At 41.2% G+C, this 24,107-nt stretch overlaps 1 protein-coding gene across 6 annotated transcripts in view; it reads left to right on the top strand.

The window, feature by feature from the left end:
• Positions 1 to 14,384, top strand: part of LRRC8D (leucine rich repeat containing 8 VRAC subunit D) — an 80,776-nt gene extending 66,392 nt beyond the window's left edge. For all 6 annotated transcript variants that reach the window (XM_077333070.1, XM_077333069.1, XM_077333065.1 and 3 more), the window contains one exon: positions 11,471 to 14,384. In XM_077333070.1, the coding sequence (XP_077189185.1) occupies positions 11,473 to 14,058 (2,586 nt within the window). In that variant the 5' untranslated portion in view covers positions 11,471 to 11,472 and the 3' untranslated portion in view covers positions 14,059 to 14,384. The remainder of the gene's footprint in view (positions 1 to 11,470) is intronic.
• The last annotated feature ends 9,723 nt before the right edge of the window (positions 14,385 to 24,107 follow it).

Genomic DNA, 24,107 nt, shown 5'->3' with positions numbered 1-24,107 from the left:
ATACAGTGTTTTCTCTAGTCTTGCATTGCTCCCTTGTAAGACTAGGATTTACATTTATGTGAAAATTCCTTGGATATATTCTTGTGTCGGAAGGAGTTAATGTATGTGTTTGTTTTCTCCAGAGAAAAATACATGGAAAAAACCCCACCGAATTAGGTTACCAATGGCTGTTGCTCTGCTAGCCTTAGGTTGCATGGCAAAGATTTGCCAAAACAAGTTTCAGTGAGAAGTTATGAGCTAGGGAGAAGTGTTACCATGGGAAACAAACATGCTGTGTCTGAGCTGATTGCTTGCTTGATAATGTACCTAGCCTCCACGGTGGCCATGAGAGTAGGACACTTAAAATGAAATTTAAATGGGTACCTTTGATCATCATTCCGGGTGGAAAGACCACCTTTGTGTCTTTGGTGTATTACTGAATCACAACAACAGGGATGATTGGAATCTGGATCCTGTGTAATGAAACCATTGGAGGGCTTCTAAAGACATGCATTTTAAGCTCACCAGATGTTTGAAACACTAGATTGTGTGCTAAAGGGGAATGAAATTTAGTGCAATTAAAGAAGGCATTTCAGGAAAAAAAGCTGACTATTTTTGCTAAGTATCTTAGCATGTCGTGTTGAGTGGGAGAAGCTTGAAGGAGTTTAATGTGGTATCTGGTGGAAACTCTCAACAATTTGTGAGAATGTGAAATTAGGTGACGATGTAAAGATTGCTGGTGGCTGCTTCTTATGTGTTAGTGGTCTGCAAAAACCTTCAGTTATGCTGTAGTTGGAAGCACAGGTGGTTTATGAGAAAACTTTAGGCATTCAACCTTCAGTTTAGTTGTTGTTAGTGGAAATGCCATCAAGTTACAACAGACTTAAGGTGACCCCAGAGGCAAGAGACATTCAGAGATTTTTCGCCATCACTTGCTTCTCTGTAATGACCCTTAGTGGTCTCCCATCCAGATACTAACCAAGGCTGATCCTGATTAGGTTCTGAGATTTGACAAAATTGGGCTTGCCTGGTGTGATTGGGGAGTGGGGGAGGAAGTTGTAGATGTAGTGTCACTTCTCAGAAGCTTGGAGTGCCCTTTGTGGTCACTCTTGATGCACCATCTGCCTCATCTTGCAAACTTAACTTGCAGAATTGCCTGTAGCATTAATTGTCATTTGCTGTACTTCTGGGCTTTCTCTTTTTCCTGCTATAGTGAGGAGTCTTCGTGTGTTCCATGGTGACATTCCATGGTGAGAAGTGACCCAGGGGATACAGTGTCTTATGAAATGTGCTTTTATTTCTCTATCATCTCTTAACTAGGGAATTTTAAAAAAAATCAACAACTAATTCCTCATGAATTCTTTAAAACAACAGTAAAATTTTATAATATCATTCCCTACAAAATGGTTCTATATCTATCACTTGACCTAGTGCATAGCTAATCATTAAAAATCATTCACAAGTAGTTCATTTTTGAGCAGAAACCTGGAGACTTGTTAACCAGTGTGAATTTAATCCTGAATGTTTTTACTATCTATTTCTGTGCTGTTGACAGTCTGACTTTACAGTAAGCCTTGCAGTGGTTGACCTGTTCACCTTTGTTTTGATCTATGCTAGTTGAGTACAAAAAATGGTCAAAATTTGCTTACTGGCAGACAGATTCTTTCTATTGTTGATGTGTACTGAAGAAGTTTATACCTTGAATAAAACTTAATTAAAAATAATTCCTGCTTATTAATTGCTTATTAACTCCCCTCCCTCTCTTCGGCATGCTCTGCAACACTAGATTTCTTTCAGCAATATAATTGGAGAAGGGTGTCATGCCACATCAAATGGTCCGGGTGTAGACAGTGACTAAGTAAAATTGTGAGGTGCAAATCCACAAGTGGTAGTCATCTGTTGCTGAAGTCCCCAATCTTTCTCAACCTGTGGGCACCTTTGTAATTCTGGTACAGTAGCGTGGGTACAGCCGCAGAATGACTGCTGAAGGTGGTGCAGTCAAACACAAAATGGCAGCTGCAAGAAGTGGAGTCAGCCACAAAATGTCAGGGAGTGAGGTCATGCATAACTTTAATGGTAACTCTTCAACATTTCAGACAGAAACGCTGGATGTCTTTTAAGATTAACATAGTGCTTAAAATCATTTTTATTACATAGGACCAAGCTTTATGAGGAAAGGCTTGAGGGACTTAGGAATGTTCAGTATGGAGAAGAGGAGGTTGAGAGGGGACATGATTGCTGTTCTTTAAGTATTTGAAAGGTTGTTACTTAGATCATTTATGCACTGGAGGTTTCATGCCAGGCTGCAGGCTGGAGTTTTAGTCGTGGCAGGTTGTCCCACCTCTTCCTGCACCCACATGGGGGAGCATTTGGCCTGGTGCACGTCGTCCGCCCCTGATTTGTGCTCTTGCACAGGAGCTGGGGCAGTGAAGTTCCCAGTGCATAAATGGTCTTAGAGGTGGGCAGGGGAAGGTTCATGTTGGCACTGGAGGACAGGACCCGCAGTAATGGCTTTAAACTATGTGTAGAACAGTACCAGCTAGGTATCAGGAAAAGAATTTTCACAGTCAGAATAGTTTAACAGAGGAATTGGCTGCCTAAGGAGGTTCTCAAAAACTTATACGTTGGAAATTTTGTTGGTCTCTAAAGTTTTACAGGACTCAAATTTAATTGTTTTTGCAGACCAACACAACTACCCTCTGAAACTATAATCAAGAAGTACCTATCCAAATAAGCCTGACTTTGTGTAGCTTAAAAGATGGAATTTCATTACATAACTAGAGTCCCGTTTTTCTAGACCCCCGTGTACTTGGGTGTTATATGTATCCTTTTTTATATAGAACAGCTGTTGCTTTGCACATGAGGCAAGTTGCAATGACACTTAAAATGTAATATTTTTAATTGAAAAATGTCCAGCTTTCTGTCCAGATTCACATTTAAATATTCAAGCATGATTTCATTTGACAGCCATGGGTCATTAAGCTCTTTATAGTTTTCTATTATTTCAGTTTACCCTAAAATCAGAATTCCAGTGGCACCTATAAGCCCAACAAAGATTTATTCAAGGTGTAAGCTTTTGAGTGCAAGCACCCTTTGTCAGACTGATTCTGATTTTATTGTGCTACTTCAGACCAACATGGCTACTCATTTAAATCTATGTTCCGTTTACCCTGTTCCTCTGCCAAGGAAAAAACAGTTTTATCTAACCTAAGAAGAGTCATAGAGCAGGTTGGCACCTTTTTCTTTGGATAAACTGTTACAATGGCAAACAGTAGTAGAAGAAGAGCTGGCTTTTTAATACTTTGTGTTTTACTACCCAAAGGAGTCCCACAGGGGCTTACAAACACCTTTCTCTTCTTCTCCCCACAGCAGAGGTAGATGGGCCTGAGAGAGCTCTAACAGAACTGCACTGTGAGAACAGTACTAAGAGAGTGGGGAATCAAGCCTGGTTCTCCAAATTGGACTCCGCCACTATACCATGCTAGATCTGTAGTCTTAGAAGGAGTGGAGGAGAGAGTTTAGTTCTGTGTTTGACCTTTGCTTCAGTATTTTGTTGCCATGTTTGAGAGGCAGGAGTGCAAGATCAGCATGAGAGGGCATATGCATCTCTACAAAATCCTGAGATAAAGTACAATCCACATAAACACATATACTTTGGTTACAGTACAATATTTACAATGAACCATTGTTTATAATGGATAATGTACACACCAGAAGAGCATTAGCCTAACTATATTTTCAAATGATTAAGTAGAACGGACTCATTTTGCGACTGATGAAAGCACGGAAAAACGGAAAACAATCTAGAGACCGTTCTGGCAGAATCCAAGTGTAAACAAAAGAGCTAACAGAGACTCTTAACCTTTTGATATTTAATTAAGCCACTGGATAGATTCTTTCTCCCCTTTGTTGTATTTCTGGAATCGTCCACCTTCTTCCTGCAGCACAAGCTATTCTCAGCATTGGCATGAAAACAGAGAACCAGACGCTTCCATTGACTTGAGGGGAGACATTCTTGCATGGTTACCATGCAGGAAAAAGGAGGCAGAGTCTGGATGCTTACTCCTACTTCAAACTGCCTCCTTTTCTCTCCCCGCCTCCAGTCTCCTCCTCAGCCCTCCTTGGGTATGGCAGGGAGGTGTGGCCAACTGACCACTTCTTGCTTGGTTCTGGGTGCCTTGAAGTCTGAAAAATATTTCAGGGTCTCTTAGAATCATAGAATAATAGAGTTGGAAGGGACCTCCTGGGTCTTCTAGTCTAACCCCCTGCACTATGCAGGGCACTCACAACCCTATCGCTCATCCACTGTAGCCTGCCACCCCCTTGAACCGTCACAGAATCCGCTTCCCTCCACGGTCAAAAGATTGAAAAGTTTTGCTCTTTGTGATAATGAAACACACAGTTGGGTATTAGGTATGCTTAATCCATTGCGTTGCCACATCACGGTCACACAAAGTACCCTGAAAAGTATTTTCTTAAGGGCGGGATTTTGATAGTAAACAGACTTTTCAGAAAAGCTGGCATAGTGATGGAATACTTCAGAAGCATTATATGGCTTAGGAGCTTGACAGCTAATCATTAGCTTAGGTTTGGTCATTCCAGGTTAAGTCAACATCTCTGACTTTCAGTGGTGTGTTTAGTTAGTTAAACAATAGCTGGCATTGCCTATTTCCCCACCTCCTCTTCCCACGTATGAAAACCATTCTCCATTCTTCAAGGGACTTTGGTGTATAGTGTAGAGTTGTTCAGTCCTTACAATAAACCTATTAGGGTGGGCTAAGTTTACATTGAGACATGGTCAAGTTGAGGAGGGGGTGCGTGCTGAACCTGAGTTTCCAATATCTAAACCAAAATTCCATTCACTATAGTGCTTGCCTACAGTCTCACTGCTCATTGGTGTTAATGTAAGGCAAAACCCTTTTGGGAAAATGCCTTTGTTTTGAGCCTTTCCCCCCATGTAGCTGATTACACACATTCAGTGTTTTTCTGGATGGCCTGGGGTTGTTTGGTTCAAAGTAACACTGCTACTGCCTCACTCTTATGTCTCATTCCAAATAGTGCATCTTCCCTTTTGTGGCTAATAACCTGCACTTTGGAGCCTGTAGAAGTTACTAATCAGTGATAAATTGGTAGTAAGATATGGAGGCTGATACGTTTTGAATCTGTCAGTCATCTTACTCCTTCCCCTGTAGTCTAAGAGGAGAGTTTGGCCTTCATGTCTATGATTGCTGATTATGATATTCCCCCTCCCCCTCCCTCCCCACAACCTTTCCAGTTCCTATTCTTTCTCTTACACAGACATCCTTCTGCCTCAGACCTGCAAACTGACAGCTTTTGTACCTATAATTTTTTTATTATAGTTTGGCCTGTAATCGATGCCCTGTATATTCCTGTAGTCTTTGACTAGAAACTGATCTCCCATTTCTTGGGAAAAGGTCTTTCTCAGCTCTGTTACCTGAAATTCTTTAACTGGAAATGCTGGGAGTTGACCCAGGGACCTTAAAGTGTGACAAAAGTATGTTCTCTCACTGTATATGAGAAGAATTACAGAATATTTTTGGAATGAACCTAGCCTCTTGTGGCGCAGAGTGGTAAGCAGCAGACATGCCGTCTGAAGCTCTGCCCATGAGGCTGGGAGTTCAATCCCAGCAGCCGACTCAAGGTTGACTCAGCCTTCCATCCTTCCGAGGTCAGTAAAATGAGTACCCAGCTTGCTGGGGGGTAAACGGGTAATGACTGGGGAAGGCACTGGCAAACCACCCTGAATTGAGTCTGCCATGAAAACGCCGGAGGGCGTCACCCCAAGGGTCAGACATGACTCGGTGTTTGCACAGGGGATACCTTTACCTGGTAGCTTGGTGATCTCCCCACTACTAATTTAAAATAATGATTTTTTAAAATGTTGCTAAAAGTCAGAATTACTGGCTTGGATATATATGCCAAGTTTTATTTCTGGCCTATTCTCCTTGAACCTGGAGGCATTCATTCATTCATTCATTCATTCATTCATTCATTCATTCATTCATTCATTCATTCATTCATTCATTCATTCATTCATTCATTCATTCATTCATTCATTCATTCAATATACCGCCCGCCCCCCGAAGGCTCAGGGCAGTTCACATAAAACAGAAATGATGCAGATAACTTTGTTTAACAACATTGGCTTGAAATTCCTGAGCTTGATAATAGTTTTCAACTGAGACTTGTCATCTTTTCTGAAGGGATTCTTTGAATCCCTGATGGGCGTTTAATACCTGTTTTTTCTTTTAAAAAATTAAGATCTTTGCTGTTTGCTATAGTTCTGAACTGAAGAGAGGAGATTAAAGGTTTTTTTGGAGTTCAATAATCTCCCTCTGATCTTTATAAAGAACATTTTTACATTGACACTAAGTGGATCTTATCTAACACCTGAAGGAAATCTTTTTTTTAAACATGTAATTAACTAATAGGAATCGTCATCTCAAAAGATTTATTCTGTGTAAGTGCTCATTATATAAGCCTTTTTTTGTTCTTTTGCAAATGGAACATGCAAACTATAAAAATTGGATGTGGTGGTTTAGTTTTCCACAAAACACTTCTGGTGCATAAATTTGAAAGCCCTAGTTGGCAAATGGTTCCCCCTGCCAGTATCTTAACTCTCCCACCTTTAAAGTGCTCATTCTTCAAATTTCAGCAACAAAATATTGTGAGAAATGCTTTGTTAGGTGATGGTGGAAATAATCTACTGGTGTTACTTGCTTATTTATGTCTAATAAAATAATACCTGGAACGGACGTCGATGAACATTTACATGCAAACAACTCTGTTTTTCTTCAGTTGTATAGCAAAATAATTCAAATGGCTGTGGAATTTGATCTGTCACAGAAAGTCTGGGTTGGGAGCGTACCACTAAAAGGAAATTGAATTGGGTAGGCAAAATATATACTAATACTAATAATTGTACTTACTGATTTAACCTAGACCTGCAATTTAGTTTCTTAGTATTATCTTTATTGTCTGTAGATGTGTTAATTGCTGCTGGTTCTTGTTCTGACCTGATTGCTTTCACTGCATGTAATTCCTTTGGCTTTTCAAAGCCTCCATCACAAGGAGGGGGAAGTGCCTTTTCTTTTTATTTCAGAAATGCAGGTGCTTGCTGATTAATTGCGTAGGTGCTTTTCCTAATGTTTTTAAATAGCTTTGTACTGCATGTTCATGGGCGGCTGGTTTCCTCTTAGAGCTACAGACAGATGTGCTCCTACTGATATGGTGAAAGGTTCATGTGGCCGGCTGTGGTGTTCAGCCTGACCTCCTTGAAAGGGATTATGGTCAAGATCCAAGTTTCTGCTTAAATTTACAAAGAGACTTGCGCAAGCACCGATTTCAGTCTTTCTAAAGCTGACTCCCACAGTCTATCACCGTTTTTGAAACCCTCCTCAGTTTGTAAATCAGTTGGGTACAGTCATGAAGGGATTGTTCTGTGCAGAAAAACCCATCTGAGTCTCACTTCATGTTGTTTTTTTCCAGCGTTAAAAAAAAAACTAGGAGTTTTTTCCTCTGGACAAATTATGTTTATACAATGATTTAAGAAGCACTTCGGACAGCCTAGCCGGGTTGACCAGTGGTTTTGTAATGAAGACATTGTGTGTATGTGTGTGTGTGGGGGGAAGCACTGAAGTTGATTGAGAGGGCCTTAAACAGAACTAAAGAGTTCATAACTGTGATGCACTTAGAACCAAGGGCTCTTTGGATCACAGCATGCCTGTTATTCCAACATGATACCAGCTTCTGTATATTCTCCACTCTTTAAATTTCTCCACGTGTATGTTCATGTGAGCCCTGACATAGATCGTCCAGGCTAGCCCAGTCTAATCAGAAGCTAAGAAGGGTTGGCTCATGCTAGTATTTGAGTAGGAGACCCCTGAAAATATACCAGGGTCATGATATGGAGGCAAACCACCTCTGAACATCTCTTGCCTTCAAAACCCTACAGGGTTTCTATAAATCAAATGTGACTTGATTTGGGTGGTAGTCTGTCCAAGGGACACTGGGGCCTATTTCGCACACAATAGATAATGCACTTTCAGTGCACTTTAGAAGTAGATTTTGCTGTTCTGCAAAGGAAAACCCAGCTGCCAAAGCACATTGAAAGTGCATTATCCAGTGTGTGTGGAATGGGCTTAGGAGTCATGATACGGAAGCAGGAAATGGCAGACCACCTCCAAACATCCTTTGTCTAGCTGCAGACAATCATTAGATCACCTGGCTACACAACAGATACCATAAAATAAATAAATAAACCACCTCCCTGTCCCAGTAAGGGCATGTGGATCAAGGCCTATAATAGAGATCTTCACAAACAGGAAGTTGCACATGGGAAAAGGGAAATAAAAGTCCCAGGCTGGTCAGTCTTCTGATTACACTTGTTGACATTACTGTAGTTAGAAAGGTTTTATACTGCTATAGCTCACGGCTTTCCCAAAGAGTAAGAGGACATGGATTCTTTATTAGTTACCTAACTCCTCTCTCCATCCCCCATCCCTGTCCCCATCCCCCCATTACCATGACAGGCCATATTCTCCCCTGGATCTTTTAATTAAGAGATTTTCTTTAAGCAGAGTGTTTTGTCCAGAAGCCTACCTTCATAAACACTAGGACCTATATCCAAGCTTTAATCTCATTTTGGCTCATTCCCAAAATATGTCTTATTCCACTTTCATTGTTATAGTTTAATGTGTGACCCCTGCCAAGAACCAGAAAAGCAATAATTAAAATTTTAAGAATATATTCCAGCTTCCACTGGGTATTAAAAAACCTACAGAATTAATATATCTGTGTAAACTGGCTTGGTATGCACTATACCAACATGACTAGAAGATTGTGCTTGTCCTTTGCAACTGGACTCAATCTTTGTTCTGCTTCTTCAGTTCAATACGATTACCCACCTGAATCTAGTACTGGTAGTATATAGTTTAATAAATGGACTGGAGACTGGGGTGGGTAGGGAAAAGTTTAGCAGCAAGTGTCAACAACTGCAAGTTAGCCAAAAAGCTGAAATTTAGGGTAGGACTCCAGACTAGGTGACTAGGCAGCAGAATAGCAGGTGATGTTTTGGATGTTAGGGCATCAACCCTTTCCTATTTAGTTCCCATTGAGGGAAACTGAATTGGCTGTAACAATCCTAGAAATGAAATTCTGGGCTGTTGCATAAAAGGTGTATATGTTCCAGCTTGCCACTGTCATACCCTGTTAGTGAACTTTCTCTGAATAACTGGATGCCCACTGGTGAACTACGTTTGCTGTGATCCAGCAAGGCAATTCTTGGGATGTTAATTTTTCTGTGAACATCAGCATTAAAAAAACAACAGCAGCTTGCATTTGATGTCTAAAACTCTTAGCATAACTGGTTGAATCATAGATCAGAGGATTACAGAGAGCTGTGAAGTATTCTTAGCTGTTGGAAAATGTTTTGAATGCAGGACAAAGCAATTTGTCATGGATTCCCCATTCCAAAATTGTTTTGTTTCAGGTTGCCAATATCTCTCAGTTGCATAGGAAACCAGTTGCAGGGACAAGTGACAAGCCAACTGTGCTTGAACCTGGCCATTGTGTCAATCTGTTTATTTTATATTTCAGAGATATTCAAGTAAGCAGCAAGGCAACCTTTTAGTCTTATATTGTCACAGAGCAAAAGCCTTGTTTATGCCAGGAATCCAGAGGTTTGCAATATGAAATGATCATCCTGAGAATCTTGGTTTTAAATTAAAACTAATAGTCTTAATTGCAGAGGCAAAGCTGGACATGTGGACAGTGCTAAAGATTCAAGTGATGGAGATAATCTGAACAGGACTTGCTATGATCAAACAGTTGAGATTTTAGTATTTTTCACTGATCTTCTCTAATCACGACTATGAATTGCCGCATGCCCAGGTCTCAACACAAAAATTTGGTATCTGGGTAAAGTCAGTGGAGGGCAGAGCCCCAAAATAAAGAGACAGCGCCAGCAGGATGATGTATCACTGTTGCATGTGAGATGGGATAGGCACGAACCAAACCACGGGGTTTGTTTCATGGTTTGCTGACTAAAGTTCGTGGCAGGTCTACTGTCACAAATTTCCACAAACATTTAAATCAGTTTGTGTCAGTTTGTGGATAAAGCAGAAAGCAGGGGTGACTGAGTTCCTTTAAACCCTTGCTTTCTGTTCTCCACTAAAGCTGAGCAGCTGTGCTGTTTTAGGGCTTTCTGGGGAACCCTGTTTAGAAGGACTGTGGTCCCTTTCATTATGGGGCCACAGTCTGTTTTGATTCAGAAATGAACCTTCCAATTTGACTCGGTTTATGGTTGGCTATGAACCAACGCAAACCACATTTTTCTGGGTCATTCCCATCCTTACTTAGAAGTGCCCCATCACTGTGTAGTGGATCTGTAAGTGATGCCAGTAAGTCTACCAAGTCTACCCGGAAGCTACCAAGATCATTTTAAATTTTAATCACAAGCACAGAGACTGGGCATGCATGCAGGAAAGATAATTTATGCAAGACATCCTAGCCAAAGAGGATCCATTGCCATATATATAAAACACATGCATATGTAACGTATTGTTTGCATTCAGAAGGCATTAGTCAGTTTACAGATGGGAAGCGGCTCTGGATGGTTGGCTTCTTCAAGCCCTTACCATCTACACACTGTCACCATACAAGCTCAGCACTGTTTGCCAAAAGCCAGCCAGCGGTCCACCTGCTTGCAGTGGAACCAGTTCATCTCAGGATTAGCTTAAATATCAGCGACAGTGAGTGGATCAAGAAATGCAGAAAGCAGCTGACAACATCAAGGACAAAGAAGATTTAAGCAGCAGCAGCCAGGCGGAGGGGGGGGGGGAGGCTTGTTTACAACCTATTTCTGATTGTAGCTTTAAGTGCCCTGCCTGAGTGCTGAGATCTCTACCACAAATGAACTGATTTTCCTTAAAATTTGCTTTAGCACTTCTCTTTGCACCTATCCTCACCTGCTTCATGATGTCACTCCAAGTGGGTCAGCCAAGCAGCCTTTCAGCAATCCTGTTTGCAGTCATTAGTAGCCTGTTCAGTTGTAGGGAGGAAAGATGTGATTACTGTATTAAATTTTGTATATGAGGGCTGGTGCTATGTACCTGATGCTTCTAGGAATATCCCAGAAACATGTCTTTAAAAAAAATGGGCATGATCTGTACAGAGGGAATAACCTATTTTCAGGAAATAGGAGATAAAAGGATCCCCCCAGCTAGTCAGGGCAATAGCTGTCCATGTATTTGGCAACTGTATTCCTTAACTGAGAGTGTCTTGGCTACTGCCATTGACTATTCCAGTCTATTCTAGGGATGAAAACCTGTATCTTGTCATTTATGCTAATTAAACTAAGTGTGATTAAAATGTATATAGCTGTTTCTGTGACAGGCATAATGAATGTAGACTTTGTTATGATTGTGCTGGCCAGCAGTAAATTATTGTTTTTTGTTTTGTTCTGTTACAGGAATGTTTACCCTTGCAGAAGTTGCATCTCTTAATGACATTCAGCCAACATACCGTATCCTGAAACCATGGTGGGATGTATTTATGGACTATCTAGCGGTTGTTATGCTAATGGTCGCCATCTTTGCTGGAACCATGCAGCTGACCAAAGACCAGGTGGTCTGTTTGCCCGTTTTGCAGTCTGCTGTAAATGCGAAAGTGCAGCCTAGTTCCTCGGGAAGTGCCAAAACAGCCAATGTTGTACCAGAATCTGAAGCAGCTGCTGTTGAAGAGAAAGAAACATGGGCTACAGGGACAGTTTCCTTTGAATGGGCATCTGCTGTTACACCTGACATACCTCTGAGCAGAACTACCTATTCACCATTGCACTCCACTGTCGCAAACCAGGAAGCAAAGAAGGAGCCAAGAGACCCTCTGGGCCGAAAAACTAATTTGGATTATCAACAATATGTTTTCATCAACCAGATGTGTTATCACTTGGCTCTTCCGTGGTATTCAAAGTATTTCCCCTACTTAGCTCTTATACATACTATTATTTTAATGGTCAGCAGCAATTTTTGGTTTAAATATCCAAAAACTTGCTCGAAGATTGAACACTTTGTTTCTATCTTAGGGAAATGCTTTGAGTCGCCGTGGACTACAAAAGCGTTATCTGAAACGGCATGTGAGGATTCTGAGGAGAATAAACAGAGGCTCACAGGGGCCCAGTCTCTGCCAAAGCATGTCTCCACCAGTAGCGATGAAGGAAGCCCAAGTGCCAGTACTCCCATGATAAGCAAGTCTGGGTTCAAGTTCTCAGCGGAAAAGCCAGTTGTTGAGGTCCCCAGCATGACCATTTTGGATAAAAAAGATGGCGAGCAAGCCAAAGCCCTTTTTGAGAAAGTACGTAAATTTCGGGCCCACGTTGAGGACAGTGATTTGATTTATAAACTCTATGTTGTGCAGACTGTCATAAAAACTGTGAAGTTCATATTTATTCTCTGCTACACAGCAAACTTTGTCAATGAAATCAGTTTTGAGCACAGCTGTAGGCCCAAAGTGGAGCATCTAACGGGCTATCAAGAGTTTGAATGCACACACAATATGGCTTATATGTTAAAGAAATTGCTCATTAGTTACATTTCCCTCATTTGTGTCTATGGTTTTGTATGTCTGTACACCCTCTTTTGGTTGTTCCGGTTACCCCTGAAAGAATATTCTTTTGAGAAAGTTAGGGAAGAAAGTAGTTTCAGTGATATTCCAGATGTTAAGAATGATTTTGCATTTCTCTTGCACATGGTTGACCAGTACGACCAATTGTACTCCAAGCGGTTTGGCGTCTTCTTGTCTGAGGTGAGCGAAAACAAACTGAGGGAAATAAGCTTGAACCATGAGTGGACTTTCGAAAAGCTGCGGCAACATGTTTCCCGTAATGCCCAGGATAAGCAAGAATTGCATCTTTTCATGCTGTCAGGGGTCCCAGATGCAGTGTTTGATCTGACAGATCTGGATGTGTTGAAGCTTGAACTGATTCCTGAAGCAAAAATCCCGGCTAAAATTTCCCAGATGACTAACCTTCAAGAGCTGCATCTGTATCACTGCCCTGCAAAGGTGGAACAAACAGCCTTCAGTTTTCTCCGTGATCACCTGAGGTGCCTACATGTGAAGTTCACAGATGTGGCAGAAATCCCAGCTTGGGTATACTTGCTTAAAAATCTTCGGGAGTTGTACCTGATAGGCAACTTGAACTCTGAAAACAATAAAATGATAGGACTTGAGTCTCTCAGAGAATTAAGGCATCTTAAAATTCTTTATGTGAAAAGCAATTTGACCAAAATTCCTTCTAACATCACGGATGTAGCACCGCATCTAACCAAGCTCGTAATTCATAATGATGGCACCAAGCTCTTTGTACTGAACAGCCTTAAGAAAATGATGAATGTAGCTGAGCTAGAACTGCAGAACTGTGAACTGGAGAGAATTCCACATGCCATTTTCAGTCTCACTAATTTACAGGAATTAGATTTAAAGTCAAATAGTATACGCACAATTGAAGAAGTCATCAGCTTCCAACATTTAAAAAGACTGACTTGTCTGAAGTTGTGGCACAATAAAATAGTCAACATTCCTTCTTCCATTACTCATGTAAAAAACTTGGAGTCACTTTATCTCTCCAATAATAAACTCGAGTCTTTACCAGCGGCAGTGTTCAGTTTACAGAAACTCAGATGCTTGGATGTAAGCTACAATTCCATTGCAGTGATTCCTGTGGAAATAGGTTTGCTTCAGAACCTTCAGCATTTGCATATCACAGGAAACAAAGTTGATATTTTGCCAAAACAGTTGTTTAAATGCTCTAAGTTGAGGACTTTGAGTCTGGGGCAGAACTGCATCACCTCAATCCCAGAAAAAATTGGTCAGTTGCTGCAGCTTACTCACCTGGAGCTGAAGGGGAACTGTTTAGACCGACTCCCGGCCACACTGGGGCAGTGTCGGCTTCTCAGGAAAGGCGGACTTATTGTGGAAGATCACCTTTTTGACACGTTGCCTTCGGAAGTCAAAGAAGCATTGAACCAAGACACAAACATTCCCTTTGCTAATGGGATTTAAACAGTGATAACACACTTTAAAAGAATAGCATAGACAATGCTAAAGTACGAGTTATCAAATCCCGGTATTAAGAAATCTGAAACTCTCTTTTGTAAAGAAGGACTGTTAGAAGCTAGAAGCAGTTTGGTGTCTGTAGTATTTTAAGACGTCATTTCCAAATTTTTTGGAAGGGAAAGAGGGTGGTGGTGGGGAACCTTAAAACAATTTTGATTCTTTTTATTTTAAGTTGTTTGTAACTTGGATGCTGCCGCTTTTGAATGTTTACAAATTTGCTCGCCTGCTTAATGTATATGATTAAACTGGTGACCTTTTCTTACTATAAATAACTTAAAGGTTTTGGTTCATTTCCTATTCATTCAGTTTCTCAAAGCGGGATGTTAATTGGCAACAGCAAGAGGCAGTTGTGGGCAAAGCCATTAGTTAGTTAACTTTTATGGACCTCATCTGTACTGTTGTGTGAATAGAGATATAGCAGCTTGGAGTACCTCTCTAGCTAGTGGTTCTATACCTCTAGTCCAGTGGTCCCCAACCTTTTTCAGGCTGGGGACCAGGGGGGGGGGAGAGAGAGGCCCGGGGACTGGGAGGGAGAGAGGGAGGTGTGGGTGCTGGTGTCCGCAAACCAGCAGGTGCGCCTTCCTCCCCCCCCCGTGGCGCAGCACTTGCTGCGCCAGAAGGCAGCAATTGCTCCTGGTGCAGCACACGTGTGTGCCACGGGGGGGTGTGTGCCTGCTGGCACGTCGGTGCCCGTGCTTCCCCCCCCCACACCGCGGCCCAGTACCATGGCCTCCACGGCCCGGTACCGGGCCACGGCTTGGTGATTGGGGAACACTGCTGTAGTCAACTACCTATTGCATGTAGTGTTGTCTTCTGGATCATGGTCAATGACTTGGTTTAAGTGTGTAGCAAAAGGATATTTGGCTGGTTCTCTTAGTACTATTTGTTATAGAAGCGTTCACTTTCAAATAAGTGGAAGCGTTCTGACTTTTGCAAGCCACTTCCTGCTCTTGAGATACATATTTCCTGCTACTGTGGGCCATACATTATGACTTGCTGTGTTAAGATTTTTTTTACATTCAAGTGGATAGCTGTGTTAGTTTGAAGTAGCACAACAACATTTGAGTTGGCCAACAAAGATTTATTCAAGGCGTGAGCTTTCATGTGCATCCACACTTCCTCGGACAATGGAACAGGGAGCATAGGAGTACAGATATAAGGAGAAAGTAAATTGGTAGCAACTTAGAAAACAGCATCATGAATGCAAATATACAGTATGATAATTCTTTGCTAGAAAAGCAAATCAGTCTTTTGGGTTTGATTGTCGTTCACAAAAACATTGGGACAATAAAAATGTAAAGTAGGTGATTAATGGCAGATACTTATCCAGTTGTGAAAATAAGTCACTTGCAGCCACAAGGACACAGGGAAATCTGAGCACAATAAAAAGCACTCTGACTATGGGCTAGGCTCCCCTTCTGCAAAACTGAAGCAAACTTGCCTAACAAGTCATGCTAAACTCATCAATCAATCAATCATTGGAACAAGACGAGAAGCAGACTAATGGCTGCTACAGCCTGTAACCCGCTAACAAAGTTGTTTTCTCCAATATAGACACTCTTTTTTTGCCTCAGCCAGATCTTGCAAACTGGTAGTTAATGTATTGCAGCAAAATAAAACAACCTTACCTCCCTTTTCTTTCATTTCTTTCCTACTTTCTCAACCTTTCTCAATATTATTAAGAGAAGGCGCGGAGAGATAATATTTCCCATGATCTAACAAAGTAGTAAAAAGATTCTTCCCAACCTCCTCCACTCTTTACATGTGTGATAATGGAGCATTAATTTGTTTTAGTGGCTGTCCACATGGAACAGAACTTCCACTTCAGGCACTGGTTTGTTACCAGTTTTATTGTGTTGGTGGAGGATGTAGTAGCCCTTTGTAATAGCAAATTTGCTGTATGGGAGATGTCATACTCTTTTTCATATCATTAAAAATGAGATATATAATAAATGACATACCCAGTGTTTATCCCCAGTGAGGGCCATAGCGGCATTGTTCTCCTGTCCTCCATTTTATTATCACAACAACCTTGTGAGTAGGCCTGGCTGAGAAAGTGTCATCCAGCAACCTTCTATGGCAGACTGGGGATCTGAGTATTAGAGAGACATGACCAATAGCTCAAGAGCTCTTCTATTGAATGTTGCTTATCATGAACCATAATCTTGTTCAGGGTGTTCAAATTACCTCAGTTTTTGGCACTGCCGCTTTAGTCATTCTGGAGTTAGTGGCCAGTTTTCAAATGTGTAGCATAATTTTCTGATTAGTTATGCCTTCCACAAACAGACCCCCAGCTCCCTTTGCAATTATTATTATTATTATTATTTAATTGTTTAAATAATAAAAAATAACATGGGGGGGGGTGTCTCACCTGGCCAGGATATTTACATGCCTTTCGATTTTGTCCCTGAAATTCCCACAATCGTCCTGTAGCTGGTGGCCAAATTTGAATCTCCTAGCTTTATTCTCTGATGAGTTACATTTGCCACAGAAAAAAACATTAGTCATAAAACAGCAATAAACAGGGCATTATTTTTTTTTACTGTAGATTCATGGTAACAGCAAGCAGAATGATTTGTCTTATGATATTTAGTTTGGATCAAGGTCGGGGGGGGCTGTATGTGGGATAGGCTTGGATTGACCTTCATAGGAAGGAATTTATATAGCAAAGGTACCCACTGGCATCATTGGTCCAGACCCATTATGCACACATTGGATAATGCACTTACAATGCACTTTAGAAGTAGATTTTCCTGTTCTGCACAGGAAAATCCAGTTGCAAAAGTGGAATTGTATTATCCAATGTGTGTATAATGAGCCCTACTGTCTCCCCTAACCAAACATATAAGTGGTATCTGGAATAGAGTTTTCTACTGAGACTTATGAAGGAGAAAGAAGCACTCCTGATGTAATGCGTTGCCTAGGTGTTTTTTATGTCTTTGGTGCATGGATATAACCATCTCCTTGAATCATGACTGGAGACTCATAGGCAGTAAATACAATTGCGGTGAAACTCAAGGGTCTTTTTGTAACCATCAGCAAAATTAAAAGTACTCCCTGGGGATTTGATTTACTCCACTGATTTATTTAGAAAATTTATAGGCCACCCAATAAAACCATAAAAAGCAGCTATAAAATTGTTGATAAAAACTCACTGAAGGAGCATAAAAACAACAACATGTTGCGGTAGAAGTCAAAAGCAGTAGTCATAAAACAGCAGTAATACATGTGGCAATATAAAGGCTCAAAAGCATTAGCTAAAACTTGGATTGGGCCAAGAGTCCCTGTTGATAGCCTGACCATCCTATTTAGAACCAGTTAAAGAATCCAGGCATTTACCAAAGGCAGCCTGTGTTAGGTACATTACAGCAATCAAAGGTAGGTGTGATCAGAACATCAAACTTCACATTTGAAGGCTGTACAGAATTTAGTATGGACGCTGGACATCCTCCAGGTTCATACCCTATTCATGATACTATTATTTTTATCAGGCCATTATAATGGTGCATGAAAAGAACTAAGCAAAGAAACAACTATAAAATGGAGGATTCCAAAATCTGACGACTGTCTGAATATTGTCTTTTTCTGAATCCTTATGGCTGATTTTCTTCCATTTCAGACCAATTCCTTAAGTCAGGGGTAGTGAACCTGTGGTCTTCCAGATGTTCATGGACTACAATTCCCATGAGCCCCTGCCAGCATTTGCTCGCAGGGGTTCATGGGAATTGTAGTCCATGGACATCTGGAGGACCACAGGTTCACTACCCCTGACTTAAATGACTCGGCCCACTTTTTGTAAAGAAGGTAAATAAGCTATCCTGAATTTATTTCTTCCCTATTAGTGTGGTTCTTTGACAATGACCAATCCTGCTCCTTGAGCCATTTCATGCAGTGTGCGTATAGGTGTAAATCAAGTTTGTATTTAGTTTGCTGAGTAGAATACAGGCTTTGTGCCAGCTTATTTATATGAAGTACATCAGTGTAAGTAAGCCAGACACACTATCCATCATTCCAGATAAATCCACCTAAATCCTTTTTTGTTTACATAATAATCTCATTGCCTTGTTGATGAGAAAGGAAACTAAACAAATTGGCTTGGATCCTGCCTAAAATTTCCAGATGGAAGGGGGATTTTTGTTGATTTCCCTTTCCCATGGTAGACCTCTGATTCCCTAGCTTCTGTTAGTGATTCCTCATTGCCCTGGAGCTGCATTTCTGGGGTCATTAGGGGCTCTTTTTGGACAGAGTATGCAAAGTTGAACACGTGAGGACAGAAATTCTGTCCCATCACCTACAGTTTTAGGCAGGATCTAAGCCAATGTGCTTCAAATGTTGAACTAAATGACATCAAAGAAGGGCAAAAGGACTGGAGATAGTCTGCTGCTGGGGTACATTTAACATGGAAATTGTATGTTTTTATGTGGGGGTTTTATTTTGTAACCTGCCACAAGATGGCTTGCTTGCAGCCGCGGGAAATAAATAGAATAATAATAAGAAGAACAAATAAATGCTCTATCTGTGAAATAAAACATCTAGAAATAAGCTACCGCTAGAAACTCTTCAAATTATAATTACAGAGTTCTCACTAAAGAAGCTTACAGTCTTAAAAATGATAATAATAGAAATGGGGGTCAGAATACTCAAAGGCATAACTAAATAATTTTTTTTGTATTTTTTCAAACCATATGATCCAAAGCTAGCAGCAGCAATACAAAATCACAGCTGGGCTCATAATTCATTTGTGCGACCCATTTGCCCCATGCATCCTGAGTGAAAGAAAAACACCAATATGTCAAAAACAGAACGGTTGTGCTGAATTACTTTCATTTTCTCTCCAATATGATGATTGGTTTTGCACAGTGCATTGGGGGGGGGGGTGTTGCTGGCCCACTTGGTGTTCGAACATTTCATAGCAACATATGCTGAAGAACTGGAATCAAGGCAAGTGTTTGAAAAGCCCAACTTCATTGTTTTGTTTGTTTGTTGGTGATTCTAATGGTTATATTTTTTCAAGATTTTTCCAGGCCTACCACTTTTTGAAAGCAACATAACCCTATCAACATAGTTGCATTGAACATGCATGGCAAGATTGGATATAAACATTAATAAAGGAAATACTGTCTGAACGTAACAAAGAAGCCTGCTGGAGCAGACCAAAGGTCTATTAGTCCATCATTTTCTACAGTGGCCATCCGAACATGACTAAAATTTTATTCAGGAAAAAGAGAAAGAAGCAGTGCGGTAGAGACCTTGCCTCCATGGACAATACGTATGCTGTGCATGATCTAGTTTGGGATGTTGGAAGGAAGTGGCAATGTGTTCCTATGCCTGAATAGCATTGTTATTACCACGCAACTCTGATAATCAGTACTGAATTGGTTGCCTATCCTTGCCCTAAAACCAATATATATTTTGAGGCTTCAGCCTAGTTCTCACTGAGGGTGATAAGCCTGGCTCTGGGTTGTATCTCTTCAGACAACAGTTGGAAATGTATACAACAAATGCCTCAGTCTACCATAAAGCTTACTGAATGAAACAGTCAATGTCTGCCTAACCTGCCTCTCGTTGTGAAGGTAAAATGTGCAGGGAGACCATTTATGCTACCTTGAGGTTCTTGGAGGAAAGGTTTAGACTCCTAGGCTTGGATTCTGTCAGAAACAAGCAGAGCGGAACTTAGTTATTCCACTTAACTTTGAAAAAGTACTGGTAAAAGTCACCCATTTCTACCGAGAGATGTGACTCACAAAAGCTCATAACCGCCACAAATTTTGTTAGTTTTTAAAGTGCTACTGGACTCTTGCTTTTTTCTCCTGCTACAGACAGATTGATACCGCTACCCATCTTGATCTGTCCATTCTTCCAGTTTATCTGCACAATTCTTGTAAGGTCGGCCAGGCAGAGAGGGACAGTTATTGGCCGAAGCTCCCCCAGTGTCATGGTACATGGAGATCTGAACCTAGGTCTCTCCAATCTAGTACTTTTAACTACTATGCTACACTATTGCTATATGTATATATTATTTATTTAAAACTAGATTCAAATCCCGTTCGTGATAATGGGCTTTGAAAAGCCCCCCCATCCTCCATGGCTGCCCAGCAGACACATAGAGACGGCATTGGCCCCGGGTGCGGCATTTCTGGGCGTGGTGGGGGAAGGCCTGCTTCCCCCCCCCCCCCGGCGGTGGCATGGCCTACCTCTCGGGCCTAGAAGCACACCTGGGTGTGCTTCTAGGCCCAAGGGGAAGGCCTCCTTATTTACTCATGGTGTCCTGCCGCTTTCCCATCGCTTTCTGGCCTGTCCTGGTGAGGGCCTAGAAGCCTTTCTGGCCTGTCCTGGTGAGAGCCTAGATTGTGCCCTCACCTGATTGGCTAGAACTGCTGTCTGTCCGGGTGAGGGGCCAATCGGAAGGGGTTGTCCCGCCCACTCTCCGCCCCCTTAGCCCTTAACGAATTATGAAGAAGGGAAAGATATTGAATACAAGTGTGTGATAAACTTACAGCAGAGGGGTATAAAGTACCTGCTCTAAGTTAACCTCTCACTCTGGGCTAATGGTTAAGGCAGGAAAAAGCAGAACATCCTTCTCCAAAGAGAGAACACAGAAGATTTTAGTATGCTGTCACTCTTGGTGGGCTTCAGCTGTTTAATCTGCTTAACCTTAATTGAAAGTTTTAGAACCATTTACTCTGAAGGGCAGCTAATTGCTACAGAGCACAATTAGCATCAGCTGTGAGAAAACACAGACCAACAATAAATAGATTCTTCATGCCTGGCTTGCAGAATCGAGAACATGAAATTTAACAATTCGAATAATGCTATCCTGGGGAAACACTAGGTGATCCTCTCCTCCCAAATTGGGCAAATCAAGCATGCATAAAAACATATATATGTCATCATGCCTCCATGATCAGGTTTAATTTGAATTTTATGATTGAGTGTTATAGATTATTCTTCCCTCCAAGTTCATGGTCCTTCCATGATATCCTCCTAACAACCCTGAGAGGTTGGTCAGGATGATGAAGAAGAAAAAGAGTTGGTTCTTATATGCCGCTTTTCCCTACCCGAAGGATGCTCAAAGCGGCTTACAGTCACCTTCCTATTCCTCTCCCCACAACAGACACCCTGTGGGGTGGGTGAGGCTGAGAGAGCCCTGCTTTCACTGCCCAGTCGGAACAGTTTTATCAGTGCCGTGGCGAGCCCAAGGTCACCCAGCTGGTTGCATGTGGGGGAGCACAGAATTGAACCTGGCATGCCAAATTAGAAGTCTGCACTCCTAACCACTACACCAAACTGGCTCTCACCAAACAGGATGAACAAGACTGGTCCAGAATCACCCAATAAAGGTTGATGGCAGAGGGGGCTTAGACACTCCCAGACTTGATTCTATCCCTTAACCACGATACCACAACATATGGAAGGATGTGATTAGATTGAAGAAGCGGCATTTTGTTATTTCCTGATGGTGCGGTACTTTGAAGGAAAACATTCCTCAACTCTACTGCTTGGTTTTGGCTAGAAAGAATGTTACTCTAAGGAATCCAGGGCCTCCACATGGCAAAAATTTCACTGCCTTGTCTGTAAAAATAATCATGTCACCCCCCCTTATGCCTTATTTAACCATTAAATCTATGTGAATCCCCCCAAAAAACTAAAAAAAGAAATCCATGTTTAGTAGAAAACCTCTTGGAGGGAGGGGGACTTGATCCCTTGAATGTACAATGAGAGGGAAAATCTTGTTGTTACTTTGTGTTCTACAGAAATGCACTTTGCACTTGCATAGAATCTCTCTTTGGAAACTTGTAGATTGAGTTTTTAGGCAATAAAGTCATCTCCTCAGCAACACACTCTCAAACGCATACACCCTGAGTGAGAGAAGTTGTATTTTCCTACTGGGTTCTACTTCATCCCCTGCTGAATCATCAGCACTTGGGAAATTCTTTCTCTGATGGTTAGTTAATACAGACACACATGTGCATGTTCACACACACTCACAAATACACCCAAAAAGAGAATTATTTTTCCTGTTCTCTCTTCTACAGAGTTCCTGCTTTTTCTGTCTGCTCTCCATATTTTTCTGTGGCACCCTGGTGCCAATAGCACAGAGCACAGCATTTTAAAAGCATCATTTTGGGGGGGGGGAGGGGGAGCTGCATTTCAGCCTCATAATCACCCTTGGTGTCTTCTGTGCCTTGGAGAACAAACATATAAACAGAGAACAACATATAATCAAAAGTGCCTTGGAGAACAACATATAATCAGTAGCCATTGCCTCATATACATTATGCTGACAAGGCACAACCAGTTCAGGTGACTGATTTATCAGGCTGTATCAGCCATGGAAATAATAGCTGAACGATCTCTGCACTGACCAAACAAGCTTTTCCTATCAGTTTTGGCTCCCTATCTTCAGCTGACTCTAGAACTACCAGTATTGACTGCCAAGCCAGCAGCAGCTAGGAGGGACAAAGATTAAATGCCCAACTCACCCTGAATTGTAGGTGAAAAAAGATAATAAAGCTGATGAATGGAGTTTCACTCAACCCTCAATCTTGATTCCTGTGATGCTTCTCCTTGAGTTCTGGAAGCTCTCAGGACAGAACTACTCAAGCCAATCTATGGATCATCAAAGTTATCCCAGTACAAAGAACTCCGTCACTGAACAAATCATTTCCCCCCATGTATAACTTGTGGGAGCCCAGTGGGAAGACTGCAACAATGATGCATCCATTCCATCTTCATTCACTTTTGTCATCGTCTCTATTTTTTAAGCCTGTAATGGAAACTGGGTGCTTAGATCTTTGCATTTCTTGTAGCGTTAAGCTTCTTCCAAGGTGTACACATGACTGGGGAGATTTTAAGGGTTGCTTTACTTGTCTCAGATAAAACAAATCCTCACTAAATACGTCTAACAAAATATGTTCTTGCCCATCAAAATTTATGTTAGAAGAAAGCTTGTTACTCTTTAAAACACCACAACAGGAGTATTGTGCCGTTTTAAAGAGTAGTAACTTTTTCCTTCTGCAACAGCATAACCTCTGATCTACAGCTGGCTGAAATTTCTGGGTGCATGCTTCAGATGCTACAGATAAAACATACTTGGCCTATGGTGAGAAAGTGGGAGTACGGAATGAGTCACCTTTTGCCCTTCTATATTCCCTTATGTATTCTGGACAGAACATAGCCAATTTAGATATTAGGAAGTCTTCATTTCCATCTGATCTCTTTCTCAAAATGTCCTTCGTCTTGCATAAGGGGAAATCTGACAAATACTGCCCCCCCAGCACATTTTAGCTTCTTGTTTGGACACAAATATAGTTCTTTGCATTTTTTCCATAATCAAAATTAAATGTGTTATGTCAATGGAACTTGGATAAAAATTTTATTTTTGCTCATTTTGGATCTTTGCTCTGTATATTTTGGAGTTGTTAAGTAATGTTATGCAAGGGCAGAGGAAGAGAATTCCTGCCCAAAAATAAGAGAATGGGATGAATCTTTCCAAAACTAGCAAACAAGACATACTATTTTTCTTAATTCTGAAGAAGGTTACCACCAGGTATGCAAGTTAAAGATGTTTTTAGTTAGGCACTACTGGAATGCTGAAATCGTAGTGAACACATCCCTGGAAACCCCTGAACCTTGACTTTCCTTAGCAGAGGGCTCACATCCAATACCCCATATATACTTGTGTTCCAAATAGCAGCCCTCATCATTCCAGTGGGCAGAGTTAGGAATCTTGCTTGACAAATGTCATCTGATTAAATGCAGATTACAGAGGAAATAATTGAGCAATCTTTTCTTTGGAAATCTGAATGTTAATATGAAACCTAGGAAAAATTCAGTCTTCTGGCTTATGGTTCAGTACCCAGCGATTCCGGATTGACATAACAAGTGACTTAAATTTTTAAGCAACCAAAGAACTTATTTCATATCTTAACATGTTTTTACAACAAAAATCTGTATTGGCTTTCCAGTTACAACAAAGCAGGCTGCTTTTCAAT

Source organism: Paroedura picta, chromosome 4 (assembly GCF_049243985.1).
Source record: "Paroedura picta isolate Pp20150507F chromosome 4, Ppicta_v3.0, whole genome shotgun sequence".
NCBI classification, from domain to species: domain Eukaryota; kingdom Metazoa; phylum Chordata; class Lepidosauria; order Squamata; family Gekkonidae; genus Paroedura; species Paroedura picta.
This window is presented reverse-complemented; position numbering and strand designations above follow the sequence as displayed.